Source organism: Salmo salar, chromosome ssa18, assembly GCF_905237065.1.
Source record: "Salmo salar chromosome ssa18, Ssal_v3.1, whole genome shotgun sequence".
In the NCBI taxonomy this organism is placed as follows: domain Eukaryota; kingdom Metazoa; phylum Chordata; class Actinopteri; order Salmoniformes; family Salmonidae; genus Salmo; species Salmo salar.
In genome coordinates, this window is record NC_059459.1 from 34006822 (window position 1) to 34031068 (window position 24247).

At 41.8% G+C, this 24247-nt stretch overlaps 1 protein-coding gene across 1 annotated transcript in view; it reads left to right on the plus strand.

The window, feature by feature from the left end:
• LOC106577318 (protein eyes shut homolog) overlaps nt 1-24247 on the plus strand; it is a 52465-nt gene that overhangs the window by 14517 nt on the left and 13701 nt on the right. Inside the window, exons 6-8 of the mRNA XM_045701766.1 lie at nt 1547-1671; nt 2448-2645; nt 3280-3364. Of these exons, the coding sequence (XP_045557722.1) occupies nt 1547-1671; nt 2448-2645; nt 3280-3364 (408 nt within the window). The remainder of the gene's footprint in view (nt 1-1546; nt 1672-2447; nt 2646-3279; nt 3365-24247) is intronic.

Below are 24247 nucleotides of genomic sequence, written 5' to 3' on the forward strand. Positions count from 1 at the left end.
GAGGATCATACAACCTTTTTGCATAGAGTAATTGAGTTCCCCCTGTACAGATAGTTACCACAGAGGTCATACATCCATATAGATAGCATCAGAGTTATCTTCAGTGAACAGTTACCACAGAGATCATACATCCATATAGATAGCATCAGAGTTATCCTCAGTGAACAGTTACCACAGAGATCATACATCCATATAGATAGCATCAGAGTTATCCTCAGTGAACAAGTTTCAGATACATGACCAGACATTAATAATATAGTATTATTCTGTAGCATTCGATAGTCCTCTGAATATTGTAACAGAGAGAAACATTTTGGCCCCTCAGAGGGGGAAGGGTTGACTAGTCATTTGCCATTGTCCTCTGTCGTCCGACTCCAGGTGTCAGAGAGCACATAAATTAGGGCCGAGCCTACAACAGCTGCCGCTGAAAAAACACAGAAGTACTACATTTTACATTTACATTTTAGTCATTTAGCAGACGCTCTTATCCAGAGCGACTTACAGTAGTGAATACATACATTTCATAATTTTTTTCCGCGTACTGGTCCCCCCGTGGGAATAATACTAATTGCGTAGCAGAGGTGAAAGACACACCTCCCAGCACTGATTGCTGATTGCCTGGCAGAGGTGAAGAAAACATCCCCTACAATACACCACTCCCACAGATTAGCAAGACTGTTACACAAATAGGCCTGAAACTAATCCACAAGTCCACAATGACAGTCACAAGTACTGAGCAGTCAGACAGTTCAAACAGCAATGATTAAGTAGAGTAATATGTCAAATACAACACTTAAATGCAATTGCCCTACAAGACAATACCAGCATCTACTTATTGGATTAAACAAAAATTCTTTCTGCTCTTGTAGGAGCTGATGTCCTTCTAAACACCTAGCCTATAGCCTCATCAAAACACCTACCCTATAGCCTCATCAAAACACCTAGCTTATAGCCTCCTCAAAACACCTAGCCTATAGCCTCATCAAAACACCTAGCCTATAGCCTCATCAAAACACCTAGCCTATAGCCTCATCAAAACACCTAGCTTATAGCCTCCTCAAAACACCTAGCCTATAGCCTCATCAGAACACCTAGCCTATAGCCTCATCAAAACACCTAGCCTATAGCCTCATCAAAACACCTAGCCTATAGCCTCATCAAAACACCTAGCCTATAGCCTCATCAAAACACCTAGCCTATAGCCTCATCAAAACTCCTAGCCTATAGCCTCATCAAAACACCTAGCCTATAGCCTCATCAAAACACCTAGCCTATAGCCTCATCAAAACACCTAGCCTATAGCCTCATTAAAATGTATGTGACACTTATCTCCCTTTCGCTCATGGACCTTTTGTTGTGTGTGTGTGTGTGTGTGCCCCCCCAAAAAAGAAGCAAAGCAGCAAATCGAAGGAATCTGATTGATATTCTCTTAAGAGGGTGGTGGATGTGAGTGAAGCTAGGGCTCACCGCACTGCAAGTACACACACACACATCCCACCTCCCTACACACTGCGGTGCTCAGTCTGTGGGCTTTGTTCCTTGGCAGGTTGGACAGGCCTTCACTGTGAGTTGGACATTAATGAGTGCCTTCCGCAACCCTGCAACCAGGGGATGTGCATCCAGAACGAGCCTGGCTACGGCTACACCTGTTTCTGTCGTCCTGGATTTGTGGTGAGGCTTACCCAGCACACTCTTCCCTTATTTCATCCTTCCCTCTATCCTCCTTCATCCCTGTTGCCTCCCCCTCTTTCTCTGTCTCTGTGTGGATCTCTCTCTCCCCCTTCTTTCCTTTGCTCTTCTCCACGTCTGAAATGTTAGCATTTCTTTCAATATGTTCTTCATCTTCTTTCTTCTCCCAGAATGTGATGGTATTATATTTACCGTCCTAGTCATGGCAGGATAAGGCAGAGGCTGAATATTTACCCTCCTAGTCATGAGCAGGATAAGGCAGTTCCATCTGGCACCCTATTCCCTATACAGTGCACTACTTTTGACCCGAGCCCTATGAGCACTAGTCAACAGAAGTGCACTACGCAGGGTGCCAATTGACAATAGGGTGCCATTTGGGCCATGTTCAGAGAGAGGTTATTTAGTTCAGTCTCCACCACTGTAGATGTCATCCGCAGGCGTTTGTGATCATCTCTCCTGCTGCTACACATCATTTACACCCTTATTAAGGTGGCCTGAATCCTAATGTCTTCCTTACCAAGCCCACGTGTGTCTCAAATTGAACCCTATTCCCTGTGTAGTGCCCTACTTTTGTCCATGACCTCACATCATAGATGGAATTATGCTAATGGCTAATCAAATAAAGAAATATTTCTGTTAGATCAGATTATATAGCTATGGTATAATGTCTATATATTTGACTATTTCTATGGTCAACTAATGTTTATCTATATTTCTGTTTCTATAGTCTAATGTCTATCTCTGTTTTACATGTACAGGGGAGGAACTGTGAGCACAATTACGATGACTGCCTGGTCCAGCCGTGTCCGGGAGGATACTCCTGTGTTGATAGTATCAACGAGGTCAGCTGTCAGCCAGCCGAGGGAGACATGTCCTCTGTGCCCTGGGAGCCTTCTATGACACAAACCCCTCGGGGGATCCCTGCTCACCACGTCACCAATGTCACCAGTGTCACCGTACAGTGAACAACCAACAGGTATGGAGGTCAATCGTAAAGACCACAGTCATATAACAGTTGGGTCAGTACTTTGTGGTCAGGTCAACCGTAAGATCAGTCGTTAGATCACACAACCATAACCTGGTTATTTTATAACACCAATGACATAACACCAGTGTCACCGTAAAGTGTGAATCCAGTGGAGGCTGAACCACCAACAGGTATGCAGACCAATCATTGAACTACTGTTACAGTTGGTTCAGCACAGCCTGTATGTGATAGTATGTGTTGTTATAGGGATAATGATATAAGGATGTATGTTTCCGTGCTCACAACACCACTGTCACCAGCGTACTGCAAAGGTGATAAATGCAGGGTATTTGTGTTGATAGTGTTACGGAAGCAACTAGATGGCCTATTGTTAACACTGTACTCGGCTAAGTCTAGGGCTTAGTAATGGTTCTGTAACCTGATTGGATGTGTGCATTAATGTGACAAGTAAGCATATGCAACCAGGTGTTGAATGTATGTATCCAGGTGACAGCAACCTTACCTTGGTCCAGGGTCAACACTGTTATGGTGTGCATGTACCCAGGTGACAGCAACCTTACCTTGGTCCAGGGTCAACTCTGTTATGGTGTGCATGTACCCAGGGGACAGCAACCTTACCCTGGTCCAGGGTCAACTCTGTTATGGTGTGCATGTACCCAGGGGACAGCAACCTTACCCTGGTCCAGGGTCAACTCTGTTATGGTGTGCATGTACCCAGGGGACAGCAACCTTACCCTGGTCCAGGGTCAACTCTGTTATGGTGTGCATGTACCCAGTTGACAGAAACCTTACCTTGGTCCAGGGTCAACTCTGTTGTGGTGTGCATGTACCCAGTTGACAGAAACCTCACCCTGGTCCAGGGTCAACTCTGTCATGACCTCTTGATCGGCCATTCCAAGCAGATTAGTTTATTTGTTCAAAAGATGACCAAAATAAACACGTACACAAAAGGAAACAAAAGAGGCATGCCTGAACTAAAGATTCAAAACTCAACCTCGTGGCCTCATGGTCACCAAATAAAACCAGCAGCTTCACCTCTTGCCAGCTGGGACACTGACTGACCCATCACCTGATGACGTGCTTATCAAGGCCTCCTGGCAGAGCACAGCCCTTGACTTGGTTGGTGCTGCCACCTGGGGGATGGAGTGTGGAAGTGTATCCGGGTAGAGTGTGTTGCTAACACTAAACTAACATGCTGTATTTTAATAGTAGGTCAACCATAAATTCGCAGTCCTATAAATACCGGTTGGATCAGCACAGCTTTGTCCAAAATGGGTTATTTTATTACGCCAATGTCATAACACCAGTTTTATAATGTCATAACACCAGTGTCAATGTCGTAGCACCAGTGTCAAAATGTCATAACACCAGTGTCAAAATGTCATAACACCAGTGTCATAATGTCCTAACACCAGTGTCATAATGTCCTAACACCAGTGTCATAATGTCCTAACACCAGTGTCATAATGTCCTAACACCAGTGTCATAATGTCCTAACACCAGTGTCATAATGTCCTAACACCAGTGTCATAATGTCCTAACACCAGTGTCATAATGTCCTAACACCAGTGTCATAATACCATAACACCAGTGTCATAATACCATAACACCAGTGTCATAATACCATAACACCAGTGTCATAATACCATAACACCAGTGTCATAATACCATAACACCAGTGTCATAATACCATAACACCAGTGTCATAATACCATAACACCAGTGTCATAATGTCATATCACCAGCACATGTAGCACCCTCAGATTTAATCAAAAAGAAAGAAAGCACAAATTAGCTAATAGACCAACTTGTTCTGCAAATTAATTCATTAAAAATGTAATACTGACAACAGCAAAAAATAATACGCCAAACAAACTCAACTCCATATTACAAGTATGATGATATTAGACAGTAATGCGCTTCCTCACCGAGATAGAATCGAAATAAATAAGTTGTGTTAGAGGTTTGAGAAACTCATGAATATATCTAAACTAGGTCACTATCTAAACAGCCCCAGTGCCCTTGGTGCTGCTGCAAATAGACTCAGAGTCCTTCTGCAGTCTACAGCACTCCTTGGCACCTCCGAATGGAACCTTAGAATACTCAGCTACCGACCAGTTAACCACATAGGTCTACTCAGTTCTATGAAACATTTACCAAATAGAAGAAGAAAAATGGACACTTTTATTTGTCTCGTATACCTCCATGTCATACATTGGAAGCAAGCATGTGAATTTTAAACAGTGAGGAAATAAAACGTTCATATCACACATACACTACAGGACCAAAAGTATGTGGACACCTGCTCGTCGAACATTTCATTCCAAAATCATGGTCATTAATATGAAGTTGGTGCCCCCTTTGCTGTAATAACAGCATCCACTCTTCTGGGAAGGCTTTCCACTAGATGTTGGAACATTGCTGCGTGGACTTGCTTCCGTTCAGCCACGAGCATTAGTGAGGTCGGGCACTGATGTTGGGCGATTAGGCCTGGCTCACAGTCGGCATTCCAATAAATCTCAATGGTGTTCGATGGGGTTAAGGTCAGGGCTCTGTGCAGACCAGTCAAGTTCTTCCACAACTATCTTGACAAACCATTTCTGTATGTACCTCGCTTTGTGCACGAGGGCATTGTCAAGCTGAAACAGAAAAGGGCCTTCCCCAAATTGTTGCCTCAAAGTTGGAAGCACAGAATCGTCTAGAATGTCATTGTATGCTGTCGCGTTAAGATTTCCCTTCACTGGAACTAAGGGGCCTAGACCGAACCATGAAAAACAGGCCCAGACCATTATTCCTCCTCCACCAGACTGTACATTTGGCACTATGCATTCGGGCAGGTAGCATTCTCCTGCAATCCGCCAAACACAGATTCATTCCGTCGGACTGCCAGATGGTAAAGCGTGAATCATCACTCCAGAGAACGTGTTTCCACTGCTCCAGAGTCCAATGGTGGCGAGCTATACACCACTCCAGGCTACGCTTGGCATTGCACATGGTGATCTTAGGCTTGTGAGTGGCTGCTCGGCCATGGAAACCCATTTCATGAAGCTCACAACAAACAGTTCTTGTGCTGACATGCTTCCAGAGGCAGTTTGGAACTCGGTAGTGAGTGTTGCACAAGGACAGACCATTTTTTACCCGCCACGCGCTTCAGTACTTGGCGGTCCCATTCTGTGAGCTTATGTGGCCTACCACTTCGTGGTGAGCCGTTGTTGCTCCTAGACATTTCCACTTCACAAAAAAGAGCACTTACAATTGACTGGAGCAGCTATAGCAGGGCAACATTTTGACAAACTGACTTGTTGGAAAGGTGGCATCCAATGATGACCCCACATGGAAAGTCACTGAGCTCTTCAGTAAGGCCATTCTACAGCTAATGTTTGTCTATGGAGATTGCATGGCTGTGTGCACAATTTTATACACCTGTCAGCAACGGGTGTGGCTGAAATAGCCGAATCCACTAATTTGAAGGGGTGTCACATACTTTGTATATATAGTGTATACTCCGTTTTATGTGGATTTGAAACATTGAGGAAAATAATTATAACGTATTCTCTTATCACCATATATGAGACATTGGAAGCAAGGAAAGTTAACAATAGTTTAATCTCCTGCCTGTTCAAGGTCGACTGTACTTTCTGTCCCTGGACAATAGTGTATACAAACCTGATGTACTGTAGCGTTGCAGGATGAGGATCAATGAGGATCCTGTATAGCAAAGACAGAACAGAGTTTTCTAAAGGGACTCTATGGCTGCCTCCCAAATCATACCCTATCCTCTACAAAGTGTACTATATGGACCAATTAGGTGCCTTTTGACTAGTAAAACTTGATGAGAATTCTGTCATAAAGAGCGCAAGTTCAACTTAATAAAAAACACAGAGGAAGATGTCAGCTTGATTTGGAAACGTCATTCACTTGTTCTCATCCTGTACAATGGTTGACCGTAACAGGGTTGACGAGTTCATATTAAATCAGCCATAAATCCCCTTGAAATGGAATCTTGTTGTGTGCAACAGAGAAGGGCAATTGAATTCAAGCTTCACAAAAAATAAAGTAAATTGTTCAAACATACATTTTTTTATTTAACTAGGCAAGTCAATTAAGAACAACTTCTTATTTACAATGATGGCATACCCCAGCAAAACCCCAGCAAAAACAACGCTGGGCCAATTGTGCGCCGCCCTATGGCACTCAGCCAGGAACCAGGTACTGCAGTGATGCCTCTTGCACTGAGATGCAGTGTCTTAGACCACTGCGCCACTCGGGAGCCCATTTCTGGCCTGTCTATCTGTGGGTAACATGGTTGACGTGTTATGATCAACCTACTCAGTTTTCCACCACAAAACACCAGAAAATGGCAAAAAACTGTTGAATCAGCTCACCTGCTTTTATAAAATATATTTAAAAAGGAATATTTTCACTGTATTAAAACAAGAGTTCAGTTCAGGTAACAGGGTTGACCTTAAAATGAATCACTAATAACAATAAATAAATAATCATCTTCAGAAATGACTGTCAAAGCAACAACATAACTAGGACTTTACAATGATGGTGAAACTTGGAGACATATTGGGGTTAAGTGGGTTAAAATCTTCCTAGAAGTCACGAAGGATGCACAGAAAATGCTGAATTTTGTCACTAACAAGTCTTTATTCATATTAAAAATCTGATGTATTGAATTCTCCATGTGAACTATATTAAATGGCACTTCATGTAATATAACATGCTTTTAAAATTCAATATTTGTAAACAATTTCTACTTAAAAAGGAACTCATTTCGTGGAACGCCCCATATATGGAATATTGTAAATAACCCGGTTATTATAGGGAGTAGTGCACGATATGTCACCCACCACCTGGATTCGGTCTTATGTAGCAACATTTGAAATGGTGTTTTTTACATTGGATAAAAGTAGAGACTCAGAGCTATAAAATGGTATATCATACACTACATTTGAGGAACAATGGGAAAGTAATTCTGCTTTTAAAGTTGATCAACTTGTAAACTCACTTTTGAGAAAATGGCCTTTGAATATTTTGGTATCTAGTGAAGAGCTCTTCTTTGTCTACACCCATTCAGCATCGTTCACACCCTCTAAAGCTTTAGCCCCACCCATCTCGTTTCACTCTCGGAGCGCACACTTGACGCTCTGGCCAGTGATTGGATAACATGAAAACAGCCTAGCCAGCTCTGCTGGCAACAATTTCATTGGGATGCAGCCAATGGCTTTCTTTATGGTCTCTACAGTATGTGAGATAGATAGTGTTGAACTCAATATAGTGGAAGATGATGGGCACCTTAAAATCCGCACACCACTCTTAGAGGAGAAGGAAAGCTTACAACAGATAAACTTCAATAATGATCGTCACAGCCCAGACCTGTTATCAATGTCTGCCACTTTTAACAGGGATGAAATGACATACTGTAAACTGTGTCCTATGAACTGGTTTACAGTAACAGGGATGTAGCTCAGTTGGTAGAGCATGGTGTTTGCAACGCATGGTGTTTGCAACGCCAGGGTTGTGGGTTCGATTCCCACGGGGGGCCAGTATGGAGGAAAAAAAATGTATGAAATTAAATGTATGAACTGTATTCACTACTGTAAGTCGCTCTGGATAAGAGCGTCTGCTAAATGACTAAAATGTAAATGTAAAATGTAAATTACATACTGTAAGCTGTGTTCAATGAACCGGTTTACAGTAACAGGGATGAAATGACATACTGTAAGCTGTGTTCTATGAACCGGTTTACAGTAACAGGGATGAAATGACATACTGTAAACTGTGTTCAATGAACCGGTTTACAGTAACAGGGATGAAATGACATATTGGAGCTGTGTTCTATGAACTGGTTTACAGTAACAGGGATGAAATGACATACTGTAAGCTGTGTTCTATGAACCGGTTTACAGTAACAGGGATGAAATGACATATTGGAGCTGTGTTCTATGAACTGGTTTACAGTAACAGGGATGAAATGACATACTGTAAGCTGTGTTCTATGAACCGGTTTACAGTAACAGGGATGAAATGACATATTGGAGCTGTGTTCTATGAACTGGTTTACAGTAACAGGGATGAAATGACTTCTGTAAGCTGTGTTCTATGAACTGGTTTACAGTAACAGGGATGAAATGACATACTGTAAGCTGTGTTCTATGAACCAATTTACAGTAACAGGGAAAGCTAACCTACTCTGTTTATTGTGCTCTGTTTCTCCATCCATGATTTTGGTCCAAGTTGTCATGACAATGCGCTGGCGGGGAAAAACGTTTGTTGCGTGTGGCTTGATTGAACCACTTTATGGGGTAAAAGTGTGGTAATTGGTTAAAATTGCGATCCCTATTTTTCAAGTGCAGTGATTTGACTGTTTTATGTGGTACTCGTGCGGTGATTGGTCAATTTTGCAAAGGCTTTCGTAATATGAAGAGAATTGTTGATTTTGTAAAAAAAAAATCTAAAATGTGATTACAGAATCGCACAATCCTGGAGGTACTGATGTAATAGCAGCTGTATAAAACCCTTCAGGCTTCAGTCAAAGAGAGAGACAGGTGATTCATGGAACACACTTCCTTGGTTCCTTGGTTGCAGCTCTACCAACTGGCTGGTCCCGTGTGGCTCAGTTGGTAGAGCATGGTGCTTGCAACGCCAGGGTTGTGGGTTCAATCCCCGTGTTGGACAAGTATGGAAAAAGTATGCAGTCGCTCTGGATAAGAGAGTCTGCTAAATGACTTGAATGTAAAATGTTCCTTCGTCTTGGTTATCTATGGGTTGTGTGTTTCCCTGTGTGAGGACAATCGGACGACCCATGGAAACAGTATATCATTTTGTATACTTGTTTTATTTTTTCCCCTCGGGTTGCTTATTGTTCTGTAAATGGCATCAGGTTGTTCCTGTTCAGGGTTAACTAAATGAGTTTGTGTTTTAATTAGTTGTTTGGACAGTTCTCCTAATTGGGTATGTTTTTGACCATTTTATATAGTCTGTTGGCTGTTGCGTAACCTTACTCGCAAGTCAAGGAGTCGTGTATGTGTCATCGGCAGTTCATGAATATTCATGAGGTGGGGCCTGGCTGCATACAAATATCCCTGTCTCTATTTGTCATCCCAGCAGTTGGTTCATGTTCTCTGTGTTTATGTAACTGGCAAACAGACACACACGCAAAACACACACACACACACACACACACACACACACAAATGCATACATTTGCAAGCACATACACAAACGCACACGTGCATGCACACACACACACACACACATACACACAAATGCATATTTATTAATTGGTAAATATTTTCTTAACTTTTCTTAACTCTTCTTAAACTGCACTGTTGGTTAAGGGCTTGTAAGTAAGCATTTCACGGTAAGGTCTACACTTGTTATATTCGGCGAATGTGACAAATACAGTTTGATTTGATGCGCACACACACACACACACACACACACACACACACACACACACACACACACACACACACACACACACACTCAAACACACAATGCTCTACTTCAGTTACTTTGAACGCTTGGAACAATAACTCTCTAATGTTGTTGTTAATTCTCTGGTAATGTCATATTAGACTGTATGTACATGGTTTACAGAGAGAGAGATGATTCTCTGGTAATGAGAGGGAGAGAGAAGGAGAGGGAGACAGAGTCGTGAGGAAACTCTCAAAAGAGTGAATACTCACAAAGCAGCAGGCCCAGATGGCATCCCTGGCCGTGTTCTCAGAGTGTGTGCTGGCAGGCGTCTTCTCAGACATCTTCAACATGTCCCTATCCCAGGCTGTAGTCCCCTCCTGCTTCAAGGAGACCACCATCGTCCCTGTGCCCAGGAAAAATTAAGTGAAATTCCGAAATGACTATCGCACGTTGCACTCAACACGGTCATCATAAAGTGCTTCGAGAGGTTGGTCATGGCCCACATCAAAGCCAGCATGCCAGGCACACTGGACCCAATCCAATTTGCCTACCGCTCCAACAGATCCACGGAAGATAACATTTCCATCGCTATTCAAACAGCTCTAACACATCTGGACAACAGGAACACCTATGTGAGAATGCTGTTGACTACAGTTCAGCATTCAACACTATTTTCCCCTCCAGGCTCGACACCAAGCTCAGAGCCCTGGGTCTGGACACCACCCTCTGCAACTGGATCCTGGACATCCTGACGGGCAGACCACAGGCTGTGAGGATTGGCAACAACACCTCTTCAACACGGACTCTTAACACACTATAACCCCAAACTCTAAAACTAAACCTAACCCCAAACCCTACAACTAAACCTAACCCCAAACCCTAATACTGAACCTAACCCCAAACCCTACAACTAAACCTAACCCCAAACCCTAATACTAAACCTAACCCCAAACCCTAATACTAAACCTTAACCCCAAACCCTAATACTAAACCTAACCCCAAACCCTAATACTAAACCTTAACCCCAAACCCTAAAACTAAACCTAACCCCAAACCCTAATACTAAACCTAACCCCAAGCCCTAATATTAAACCTAACCCTAAAACCAAACCTAACCCCAAACCCTAATACTTAACCTAATCCCAAACTCTGAAACGTAACTTTAACCACAAACCCTAAAACTAACCCCAAACCCTAAAACTAAACCTAACCCCTAACCCTAACCCTAATACTAAACCTAACCCCAAACCCTAAAACTAAACATAACCCCTAACCCTAAAACTAAACCTAACCCCTAACCCTAAAACTAAACCTAACCCCAAACCCTAAAACTAAACCTAACCCCAAACCCTAAAACTAAACCTAACCCCAAACCCTAAAACTAAACCTAACCCCTAACCCAAATACTAAACCTAACCCCAAACGCTGAAACTAAACCATAACCCCAAACCCTAATACTAAACCCAAATCCTAATACTAAACCTAAACCCAAATCCTAATACTAAACCTAAACCCAAACCCTGAAACTAAACCATAACCCCTAACCCTAAAACTAAACCTAACCCCTAACCCTAAAATGGCCTTTTTCCTTTTGGGGACCAGCAAAATGTCCCCACTTTTTATTTTCTTCTTTGTGAGGACTTTTGGAACCCAAAACATAGTAAAGTAAGACCACACACACACACAAGCACACATACTTTATGTTGGTATTCTTGTCTTGTTTTATTTCTTATTGTTGTTGCATTGTCCTGAAGGAACCTTCAAGTAAGCATTTAGTCGGACTAATAAAACTTGAAACTTAATCACTAATATAGTTTTTATAAACATATTAATTTGCTTTGCCATGGTCCTTTAGCTACAGTTAGTACAAAGGCTTGGAAAAGGTTTGCCTTTTACCATTTGTGGTGCCTTGATGAACAACAACAACAAAACAATGTGGTGTAACTGCAACGTCTGCTTCCAACTCACACTCTCAAACACATAGATCCCCTGAACGCAGCTCACTCTCCAGATCCCAATCACCTGAATTCTGATCACCTGTTCACACACCTGTATGTCATTATCACACGCTATTTAGTTCAGTTCTTTGCACCCCATCATTGTGAGGTATTGTTTGTTTTGTGACACACTTCTATTCGGATTTTTGTTTTCCCTGTAATTTGATCCTCCTGTGTATGATAGTTTTTGAAATGTTTTTATTTATTGAATATCCGAAACATACAATATACTTGCAGTGAAGCCGCTCAACAACTACATCATACCAGTCATCCAACAGACTCCCATTCAGAGTGAAACACAGGAGCATCCAGGGTCAATGCCCTGCTCAAGGGCATGTTGACAGATCTCCCACCAGGCCAAAAAACATGAACCCAAACCCTCCAAGATCCCCCCACAGTTCCCCAATAGCTGTCCCTCAACCATTCGAGACCCCTCCCACAGTCCCCCCCCAAGAAGAAAAATAAACAATACAATTAATTCCATTCCCCACCCCCAAGAACCCCCCAATGCACCAACAACCAAGAGAATGAACTAAAGAGAAAAAAGGAAAAGACAGAAGAAAACAACAAAGAAAAATAAATAATACATTTAAAACAAAGGACATCAAGGACAACTGAAATCATAACAGCAATGTCTACTTTATATGTTTGTGTGCATGTCTGGCACTATTACATGTTTGTGTGTGTTCTTGTACGTGTTTATTTGAATGAGAGTGTGTGTATATGCATGTGTACAAACACCTGCACGGCATCAGCCTCAGGCAAACCGGCATTAGCTGTAAAAACACTGCCACTTAGTGTCATTCAAACGTACTTTTATTATGTTTTATTTTGACTTAAAAAAAAAACGTTTATCTTTGACCATCATTCTATCTCCCACACAGCAACTCCACTCCCACTTGTCTCCAATTCCACATCCCAACCCTCAAGCTTCCCTCAGCCCATCCCATCTATCTCTGCTGGCCACCCACTTCGGGTTTCTATGCAACATATATCTTTCAACTATGCTGTGATGTATAACGTACAATTTCGATCTATCTAATCGAATAGAATCCACAGATTGCGAGTTGAAGATAAATACTTTTACTTGGAGTATTAGTATATTAGTAATTGACTGACCCAGTCTCTCCAGATCTCCTAACAGTACTATTTCTAGGGTCAATTTTAGATCAATGCTATGCATTTTCAGCCATTCCTGAACCTGAGACCAGAAACAGGCTATCTGAGGGCAATACCAAAATAAATGGTCTATTGATTCTGTATTCTCACAACAAAATCTGCAGAGCTTCGATGAATTTATGCCCCAAATATTCAACATTTTGTTGGTGGTAAGAATTCTATATAATAATTTTAGCTGAACAGCACGAAGTCTTGAATCTTGCGTTGATTTATATATCAACTCATACACCCTGTACCATGGAATCGGTACATCAAAAATCTCTTCCCAACTATTTTGCAATCTGTATGGCACAGTTGTCAACATCCTGGTCCTCAAATGAAACTGGTATACTTTCCTGTTTATGCTATTATTATTCTTCCGCCAGTTTTGATCCTTTATATTGGGCAGACAGACCAGTTCCTGTCACGATCGTCGTAAGAACATTCAGACCAAAGCGCAGCGTGAAATCAGTTCGCCATTTTATTTGAAGTGAACCGCACAAAAACAATAAAGAATGAATGAAACGTGAAATTAATGAAGTGCTCACAGGCAACTACACATTAACAAGATCCCACAAAACACAGTGGGGAATTGGCTGCCTAAATATGATCCCCAATCAGAGACAACGATAAACAGCTGCCTCTGATTGGGAACCATACCAGGCCAACATAGAAATAAAACAACCTTGATAACCCACCCTAGTCACACCCCGACCTAACCAACATAGAGAATAAAAAGGCTCTCTATTGTCAGGGCATGACAGTTCCCTACCTCCTCCCGTTGCCACCTGCCTCCTCCATTTTTTGGGTTATGCTGTAATCAATTGGTTGTACTTTTGGATTGAGCAGACATACCCGTACAATTCCATGAAGGACATAACTCTACCATTCCAATTTACAATATAATTTAAGAACAAAATACCCTTTTCAAACATCTTTCCCATAAATACAGGTATTTTATCAACCAGCACATTTGAGTTCAGCCATAATATTTGTTGTAATATTTGTTCTATTTTTTCAGGGGGATGAAATTGAATTTGTAGCCAGTTCTGCGATAATTGTTTGAAAAAGAGAGATACTTTGAAAAAAGTGTCTACGTGTGTAACATGTAGTGCGTATAGACTTAATTAATATTCATGATGATAATTGTAATCCATATCGTATCACCATCATAGTTGCATCATAATTACCTTTAACATAATTGAAAAACACATCCCAACATTTCCATAGCAAATGACGTTTCACATGATGATGAAAGAGACCTTGCATTACTATAGAGACGGCTTCACTACAGTACAAATGTAAGCCGTACAATATGTTATTATTCCCCAATGCTCCTATTCTGATATCTTCCCCTTGCTTGTTGTAAACATATATAAACTTGTTCACAAATGCATAAAAAAGAGACAAACAATAAACACATTAAATTATAAAACAGTTCTCGACAATAGAGGGAGGGAGAGAAGAGAAGAGAGTGAGAGAAGAGAAGAGAGCGAGATCAGGTGTGTGTTCTTATGTATAAGTCTGTATGTGTAAGCAAGCATGTAATTGAGTACGTGTGTGTTCATATAAACTTTCTAATGTTCAGATATTTTTACAGTTCCCATACCTTCTTTTTTTTCGTAACCTGAAGTCCCTGTAGAATTTAGTACAGCCATTGTGTTATGGAGCTGTCTCGGAATAGCTGACCATCTATAAAGCGTTTGTATGATAGTTTTGGCCTGCCTCACTAACGACACATTTTGCCAATTCCCTGCTTGTACTTTAGCCTATCGGATTTTCTGTTATCAACCTATTGCCTGATCTCCGGGCAACGTTAGTAGCCTTTTCCCTGCCTGTGCTGTTGCCTTTTTGGACCCCCTGTGTATGACCTTCTGCCTGCCCCCGGACACAGCTACCTGCCTCCTCCTGTGGTCCTTTACAAATCAACACCTGCTGCGCCCTGCACTTGAAACCAGCTCTGTCTCCCATTGTGTTCATTACTGTAACATTATGAACACCTGCTCTTTCCATAACATAGACTGAACAGGAAACATGGCTCACTTATCAGAGTCGATACGTTATCAGAGTCGGTACAGCCACCTGGTTTCTTCACGCATCCCGCCGACAGAAACAAACATATCTCTGGTAAGAAGAAGGGGGGGGGTGTATGCCTTATGATTAACGAGTCGTGGTGTGATCATAACAACATACAGGAACTCAAGTCCTTTTGTTCACCTGACCTAGAATTCCTTACAATCAAATGCCGACTGCATTATCTAACAAGAGAATTCTATTCCACTATAATCACAGACGTGTATATCCCCCCAAGCAGATACCTCGACGGCCCTGAACGTTATTGGACTCTATGTAAACTGGAAACCACATATCCTGAGGCTGCATTTATTGTAGCTGGGGATTTTAACAAGGCTAATCCGAAAACACGGCTCCCTAAATTTTATCAGCATATCGAATGCGCAACCCGGGCTGGCAAAATTCTGGATCATTGTTACTCTAACTTCCGCGACGCAAACAAAGCCCTCCCTTGCCCTCCTTTCAGCAAATCTGACCACGACTCCATTTTGTTGCTCCCAGCCTATAGACATAAACTAAAACAGGAAACGCCCGTGCTCAGGTCTGTTCAAAGCTGGTCCGACCAATCTGATTCCACGCTTCAAGATTGCTTCGATCACGTGGACTGGGATATGTTCCGGATAGTGTCAAACAACAACATTGATGTATACGCTAATTCGGTGACCGAGTTTATTAGCAAGTGCATCGGTGATGTTGTACCCACGACGACTATTAAACCTTCCCCAACCAGAAACCGTGGATTGATGGCAGTATTCGCGCAAAATGCCCGAACACAAACAGTGTAGCTATTCCCTCCGCAAGGCAATCAAACAAGCTAAGCGTCAGACATGAGAGGTATGGGTCTACAGTCAATCCCGGACTACAAAAAGAAAACCAGCCCCATCGCGGACACTGATGTCTTGCTCCCAGACAAACTAAACAACTTCTTTGCTCGCTTTGAGAACAATACAGTGGCACTGACACGGCCCGCCACCAAAACCTGCAGGCTCTCCTTCACCGCAGCCAACGTGAGTAAAACATTTAAACGTGTTAACCCTCGCAAGGCTGCCGGCCCAGATGGCATCCCTAGCCACGTCATCAGAGCATGCGCAGACCAGCTGGCTGTTCCGAAGAAAGCTAAGGTAACTGAGCTAAACGACTATCGCCCCATAGCACTCACTTCTGTCACCTTGAAGTGCTTTGAGAGACTAGTCAAGGATCATATCATCATATCACCAATCACAACCCTAGACACCCTAGACCCACTCCGATTTGCTTTCCGCCCCATTAGGTCCACAGACAACGCAATCGCCATCACACTGCCCTAACCCACCTGGACAACAGGAATACCTATGTAAGAATGCTGTTTATCGACTACAGCTCAGCATTTAACACCATAGTTCTCTCCAAACTCGTCATAAATCTCGAGACCCAGGGTCTCAACCTCGCCCTGTGCAACTGGGTCCTGGACTTTCTGACGGGTCGCCCCCAGGTGGTGAAGGTAGGAAACAAGATCTCCACCCCGCTGATCCTCAACACTGGGGCCCCACAAGGGTGCATTCTCAGCCCTCTCCTGGACTCCCTGTTCACCCATGACTGTGTGGCCATGCATGCCTCCAACTCAATCATCAAGTTTGCAGACAACACTACAGTGGTAGGATTGATTACTAAGATGGCCTACAGGGAGGAGGTGAGGGCCCTCAGAGTGTGGTGTCAGGAAAATAACCTCTCACTCAACGTCAACAAAACAAAGGAGATGATCGTGGACTTCAGGAAACAGTAGAGGGAGCACCCCCCTATCCACATCGCAGGGACAGTAGTGGAGAAGGTGGAAAGTTTTAAGTTCCTCGGCGTACACATCACGGACAAACTGAAATGGTCTACCCACACAGACAGCGTGGTGAAGAAGGCGCAACAGCGCCTCTTCAACCTCAGGAGGCTGAAGAAATTTGGCTTGTCACTAAAAACACTCACAAACCTTTACAGCTGCACAATCGAGAGCATCCTGTCGGGCTGTATCACCGCCTGGTACAGCAACTGCTCCACCCACAACTGTAAGGCTCTCCAGAGGGTAGTGAGGTCTGCACAATGCATCACCGGGGGCAAACTACCTGCCCTCCAGGACACCTACACCACCCGGTGTCACAGGAAGGCCAAAAAGATAATCAAGGACAACAACCACCCGAGCCACTGCCTGTTCACCCCGCTATCATCCAGAAGGCGAGGTCAGTACAGGTGCATCAAAGCTGGGACCGAGGCCATCAAGGCCATCAGACTGTTAAACAGCCATCACTAACATTGAGTGGCTGCTGCCAACATACCGACTCAAATCTCTAGCCACTTTAATAATTATGAATTTGATGTAATAAATGTATCACTAGTCACTTTAAACAATGCCACTTTATATAATGTTTACATACCCTACGTTACTCATCTCATATGTATATACTGTAATCTATACCATCTACTGCATCTTGCCTATGCCGGCCATCACTCTTCCATATATTTACAGTGGGGAGAACAAGCATTTGATACACTGACGATTTTGCAGGTTTTCCTACTTACAAAGCATGTAGAGGTCTGTAATTTTTATCATAGGTACACTTCAACTGTGAGGACGGAATCTAAACCAAAAATCCAGAAAATCACATTGTATGATTTTTAAGTAATTAATTAGCATTTTATTGCATGACATAAGTATTTGATACATCAGAAAAGCAGAACTTAATATTTGGTACAGAAACCTTTGTTTGCAATTTCCTGTGTGTATCAAGAAGGACATCCAGCCAACTTGACACAACTGTGGAAAGCATTGGCGTCAACATGGTCCAGCATCCCTGTGGAACACTTTTGAGACCTTATAGAGTCCATGCCCTGACGAATTGAGGCTGGTCCGAGGGAAAAAGGGGTGAAACTCAATATAAGGAAGGTGTTCCTAATGTTTTGTACACTCAGTGTATATATGTAACTATATAGAGAGACTCTACAGTCATAAACATCCACATAACTGGTTTCATACAGACACATACAACTACAAATCCTCACAACAAGAGAAACCCAAACTGAAATTACAACTGACTACTGAGGCGGCTTGACAGTGTAGCACAGATCGTTAGGATATTTTTAGACACGCCAAGGGCAGATTTCTAGATGAAAAGAAACATGTTAACACTGAACTATCACTTCTCTGTGGTTTGGAGATTTGTCTTGCAATGCTTTGAGATCGAATTTAAATATATTTTAAAAAAATGTACTTTTTTTTAATGCTAACTGCATTTTACAACTTATTTTGTGTGTTAACATACAGGAATCAAATAAAAGTTTATTTGTCACGTGCGCCGAGTTAAACAGGTGTAGACCTTACAGTGAAATGCTTACTTACAAGCCCTAACCAACAGTGCAATTTGTAAGTAAAAATAGGTATTAGGTAAACAATAGATAAGTAAAGAAATAAAAAAAACTGTAAAATGACAGTGAAAATAACAGTAGCGAGGCTCTATACAGGTGGTACCGGTACAGAGTCAATGTGCGGGGGCACCGGTTAGTCGGGTTAATTGACGTAATATGTACATGAATGTGTTGCTAAAGTGACTATGCATAGATGATAAACAGAGAGTAGCAGCAGCGTAAAAGAGAGGTTGGGGGGGGTGGTGGCAGGACATAATGCAAATAGTCCGGGTAGCCATTTGAATACCTGTTCAGGAGTCTTATGGCTTGGGGGTAAAAGCTGTTGATCCTAGACTTGACACTCCAGTACTGCTTGCCATGCGGTAGTAGAGAGAACAGTCTATGACTGGGGTGGCTGGGGTCTGACAATTTTTAGGGCCTTCCTCTGACACCGCCTGGTGTAGAGGTCCTGGATGGTAGGCAGCTTAGCCCCAGTGATGTACTGGGCCGTACACACTACCCTCTGTAGTGCCTTGCGGTCGAAAGCCAAGCAGTTGCCGTACCAGGCAGTGATGCAACCAGTCAGGATGCTCTCTATGTTGCAGCTGTAGAACATTTTGAGGATCTGAGGACCCATGCCAAATCTTTTCAGTCTCCTGAGGGGGAATAGGTTTTGTTGTGCCCTCTTCACGACTGTCTTGGTGTGTTTGGACCATGTTAGTTTGTTGGTGATGTGGACACCAAGGAACTTGAAGCTCTCAACCTGCTCCACTACAGCCCCGTTGATGAGAATGGGGGTGTGCTCGGTCCTCCTTTTCCTGTAGTCCACAATCATCTCCTTAGTCTTGAATCCGGTGGTCAGTTGATTCGTAGTTTATCCTTATGGCTTTAATGTGCGCGTGAATACAGTTGAAGTCGGAAGTTTACATACACCTTAGCCAAATACATTTAAACTCAGTTTTTCACAATTCCTGACATTGAATCCTAGTAAAAATGTCCTGTCTTAGGTCAGTTAGGATCACCACTTTATTTTTAAGAATGTGAAATGTCAGACTAATGGTAGAGAGAATGATTTATTTAAGCTTTTATTTCTTTCATCACATTCCCAGTGGGTCAGAAGTGTACATACACTCAATTAGTATTTGGTAGCATTGCTTTTAAATTGTTAACTTGGGTCAAACGTTTCAGGTAGCCTTCCACAATAAGTTGGGTGAATTTTGGCCCATTTCTATTGACAGAGCTGGTGTAACGGAGTCAGGTTTGTAGGCCTCCTTGCTCACACACGCTTTTTCAGTTCTGCCCACAAATTTTCTAGAGGATTGAGGTCAGGGCTTTGTGATGGCCACTCCAATACCTTGATTTTGTTCTCCTTAAGCCATTTTGCCACAACTTTGGAAGTATGCTTGGGGGCACTGAGTTTGAAGGTAGGCCTTGAAATACATCCACAGGTACACCTCCAATTGACTCAAATGATGTCAATTAGCCTATCAGAAGCTTCTAAAGCTATGACATCATTTTCTGGAATTTTCCAAGCTGTTTAAAGGCACAGTCAACTTAGTGTATGTAAACTTCTGACCCACTGGAATTGTGATACAGTGAATGATAAGTGAAATAATTTGTCTGTAAACAATTGTTGGAAAAATTACTTGTGTTATGTCCAAAGTAGATGTCCTGAACGACTTGCCAAAACTATAGTTTGTTAATAAGAAATGTGTGGAGTGGTTGAAAAACGAGTTTTAATGACTCCAACCTAAGTGTATGTAAACTTCAGACTTCAACTGTATATAATAATAATCAAAATGTCTTTCCACCTCAAGAAATTACAAAGTGCATCCTGAATTGATTTGGTTTCTTGTTCAATTGACTGGTCATGCCGAAATCCTGAATAGTTGTGTATGTACACCATACATCAAATACACATTTTAAACTACCGTGTTGTCAGGATGTAAAATAAGCTTATATCCTGTGATTGTACTGGATCACCCTTTAAAATGACTCATTAGATAGTGAGGGATGTGGTTTTAATCATACTAATAAGATCTCCATGCTCTGTAATTGACTATGTGTATTAATGAATCATCATCTGGTGACCTTGGCTTATCAATGCCACTTTCCTGACGTCCAGTTCATAACCAGTACAGCAGTGGCTGTAATGTAGTTGTAGTGAATTCATTGAAGCTTACAGGCTCATGTAGAGGTGCTCCTGATGTGAGACATTTCTTGAAAGATCATAGAATCCCTGGAATGTTGTCAGCCACCACACGTACAAAAAGCTCAGCCCATCACTGAGATGTAGATTCTTTTCAGCTGACCACCTTGAAGCCATTTTCCACCTATATTTGCTATGCCCAGATAAAAGTCAATATAGAGAGGGCCATGAAGAATAGACTAGTAAACTCTTATATCCACAGAAAGCTCTACCCTTACAGAAAAACCACATGATTTCACATGCAGAAAATCACATGATTTCACATCAAATTTTACTTGTTAAATCATGGGACAACATGTGTTTTTGGAACACTTCACACGTTTTCACATGTGTAGTTTAATGTTATCACATGTTGCTTTACGTGTTGTCACCTATTATCACATTAACTTCACATAAGATCACATGAAATTCAAGTGTTTTTTCCATAAGGGTAGAATACTGATCCATATTTGTATGAGACTCAGTTGGCACAGCACAGGCTCAAATACATTATTAAAATACTTGTCTTTAAAATGTTTTTACTGCAGATTTTATCAATTAAAATAAACACTATACATCTGACTGTATCAAATAAGGTTTATTTCGATAGGCCTATGTCCTGTGCTACAAATGAGTGTAACTTTACCTCTTAATGTACATCTGACTGCATCAAATAAGGTTTCGATAGGCCTATGTCCTGTGCATCAAATGAGTGTAACTTTACCTCTTAATGTACATCTGACTGCATCAAATAAGGTTTATTTCGATAGGCCTATGTCCTGTGCATCAAATGAGTGTAACTTTACCTCTTAATGTACATCTGACTGCATCAAATAAGGTTTATTTCGATAGGCCTATGTCCTGTGCATCAAATGAGTGTAACTTTACCTCTTAATGTACATCTGACTGCATCAAATAAGGTTTATTTCGATAGGCCTATGTCCTGTGCATCAAATGAGTGTGACTTTACTTAACTGTCCATTCAACATTTTCATTGCCTCATGAGTATTAAACAGACATACACGGACTTCCACATTACTTCCACATTTGGTACCAATGTTTTCGTCTTGTGCAGGGGATTATAAATACCACATTTACGTCACAGTAGGACTTCACATCAGAAAGAAACAAGAAAATATATTCTATCAGACGAATGGACTGCTCAGGACACGTCGTTTTGTATATTGTTTATCTGAGTCCGACAGAGGTGGCTAACGACACAGTGAAATTCATATTGTTTGTCTCAGTCTGACAGAGGTGGCTAACGACACAGTGAAATTCATATTGTTTGTCCCAGTCTAACAGAGGTGGCTAACGACACAGTGAAATTCATATTGTTTGTCTCAGTCTGACAGAGGTGGCTAACGACACAGTGAAATTCATATTGTTTGTCTCAGTCTGACAGAGGTGGCTAACGACACAGTGAAATTCATATTGTTTGTCCCAGTCTAACAGAGGTGGCTAACGACACTGTGAAATTCATATTGTTTGTCTCAGTCTGACAGAGGTGGCTAACGACACAGTGATATTCATATTGTTTGTCTCAGTCTGACAGAGGTGGCTAACGACACAGTGATATTCATGTAAGGAGTAGCACAGAAATTGTGCAATTTAGTGGTGTTTTTTTTACCATTACTCATAACTTCATAATACATTTGCACAGTAAAAAACAAGTAATCCTTCATGTAGTGTACTGTCAAGCACCAAATCATTTTAATTTAGCTGCTTCCAAACACTAATGTAAAATAGGCATGAGCAAGCCGTTCACATAGTTGATAATACACTGTACACCAAGGTAGTAAATTACATTGAGAGGGGTTAAGTAAGACACGCAAAGGACAAATCTTTTCATAAAAAAAAACTTAGGAGGAATGGGAACTTAAAATCAATTCATGAACCAACTATAGACAGCGGGATGTAATTGATATGGACGTAATGTCTCCGATATAACATAATAGCACGACGTGAGTCTTCTTCTGTGGTTGATTTATCAGGCAGCATAATAAACTGACTGATTAAAGGTGTCATCGGACTGAGATAAGGTCATGAACCTCTCCCTGGCCTCTTGTAATGTTTTCGGTGGGGGGTTTATTAGCTAAATGGATGGAAACAGACAGTGCTTGTGCAATCCTGTACTCAACCTGACTGGATTTTTTATTTTTTATTTTAATGTTTCTACATGACGTTGACAATCTTAAAGGGGCAAGCTGGGATTCAAACATCAACAAAGTGGTCACTGCCTAATGGATGTGTCAATCGCAGATTGGCTCTTTAACAAACATAGCATACTGTATCTACTTTTGATTCCCTATACATTTTATATATATATATATATATATACTACCGTTGAAAAGTTTGGGGTCACTTAGAAATGTCCTTGTTTTTGAAAGAAAAGCTTTTTATTTTTTCCATTTAAAATAACGGCAGGTAGCCTAGTGGTTAGAGCATTGGACTTGTAACCGGAAGTTTGCAAGATCAAATCCCTGAGCTGACAAGGTAAAAATCTGTCGTTCTGCCCCTGAACAAGGCAGTTAACCCACTGTTCCTAGGCTGTCATTGAAAATAAGAATTTGTTCTTAACTGACTTGCCTAGTTAAATAAAGGTAAAATAAAAAAAAATAACATTGATTAAAAATACAGTGTAGACATTGTTAATGTTGTAACCAGGATGGTAAACTACAGTAAAGGCCAGTAATACTGGAGGATGATATCCAGGATGGTAACTACAGTAAATGCCAGTTATACTGGAGGATGATAGCCAGGATGGTAACTACAGTAAAGGCCAGTTATACTGGAGGATGATATCCAGGATGGTAACTACAGTAAAGGCCAGTTATACTGGAGGATGATAGCCAGGATGGTAACTACAGTAAAGGCCAGTTATACTGGAGGATGATAGCCAGGATGGTAACTAAAGTAAAACCTGATAATTTAAGGTAGCTTGTGGAAAAGGAGAGACCTGGGAGAGACACTGGAGCTAACTGTTAATGAGGCATACCCCTGCCTCGTGGCAGCAGTTAGCAGCCACGCATGAACACACACACGTGCGTGCACACACACCAGCCTCAGACTGCATCAAAGCCTACATCAGACCAAACAAGGGCTTTAAAATTAATGAATGGCTTTGTCTCTGAGGGGTAATTTTCCATCATCGGCATTGGCAAACCCTATTGTCAGGGACTGAATAGGGAGGGAGGGAGAGCGGGGAGAGAGAGGGAGAGAGCACACCGTTGTTGGCTTGCATTTATCCTCATTAATTCTCAGATCACAGTCAATTCTCTTTTTCTCTCCCTGATAATTCTCTCTTTCTCTCTCTCTCCCTGATAATTCTCTCTTTCTTTCTTTCTTTCTCTCTCTCTC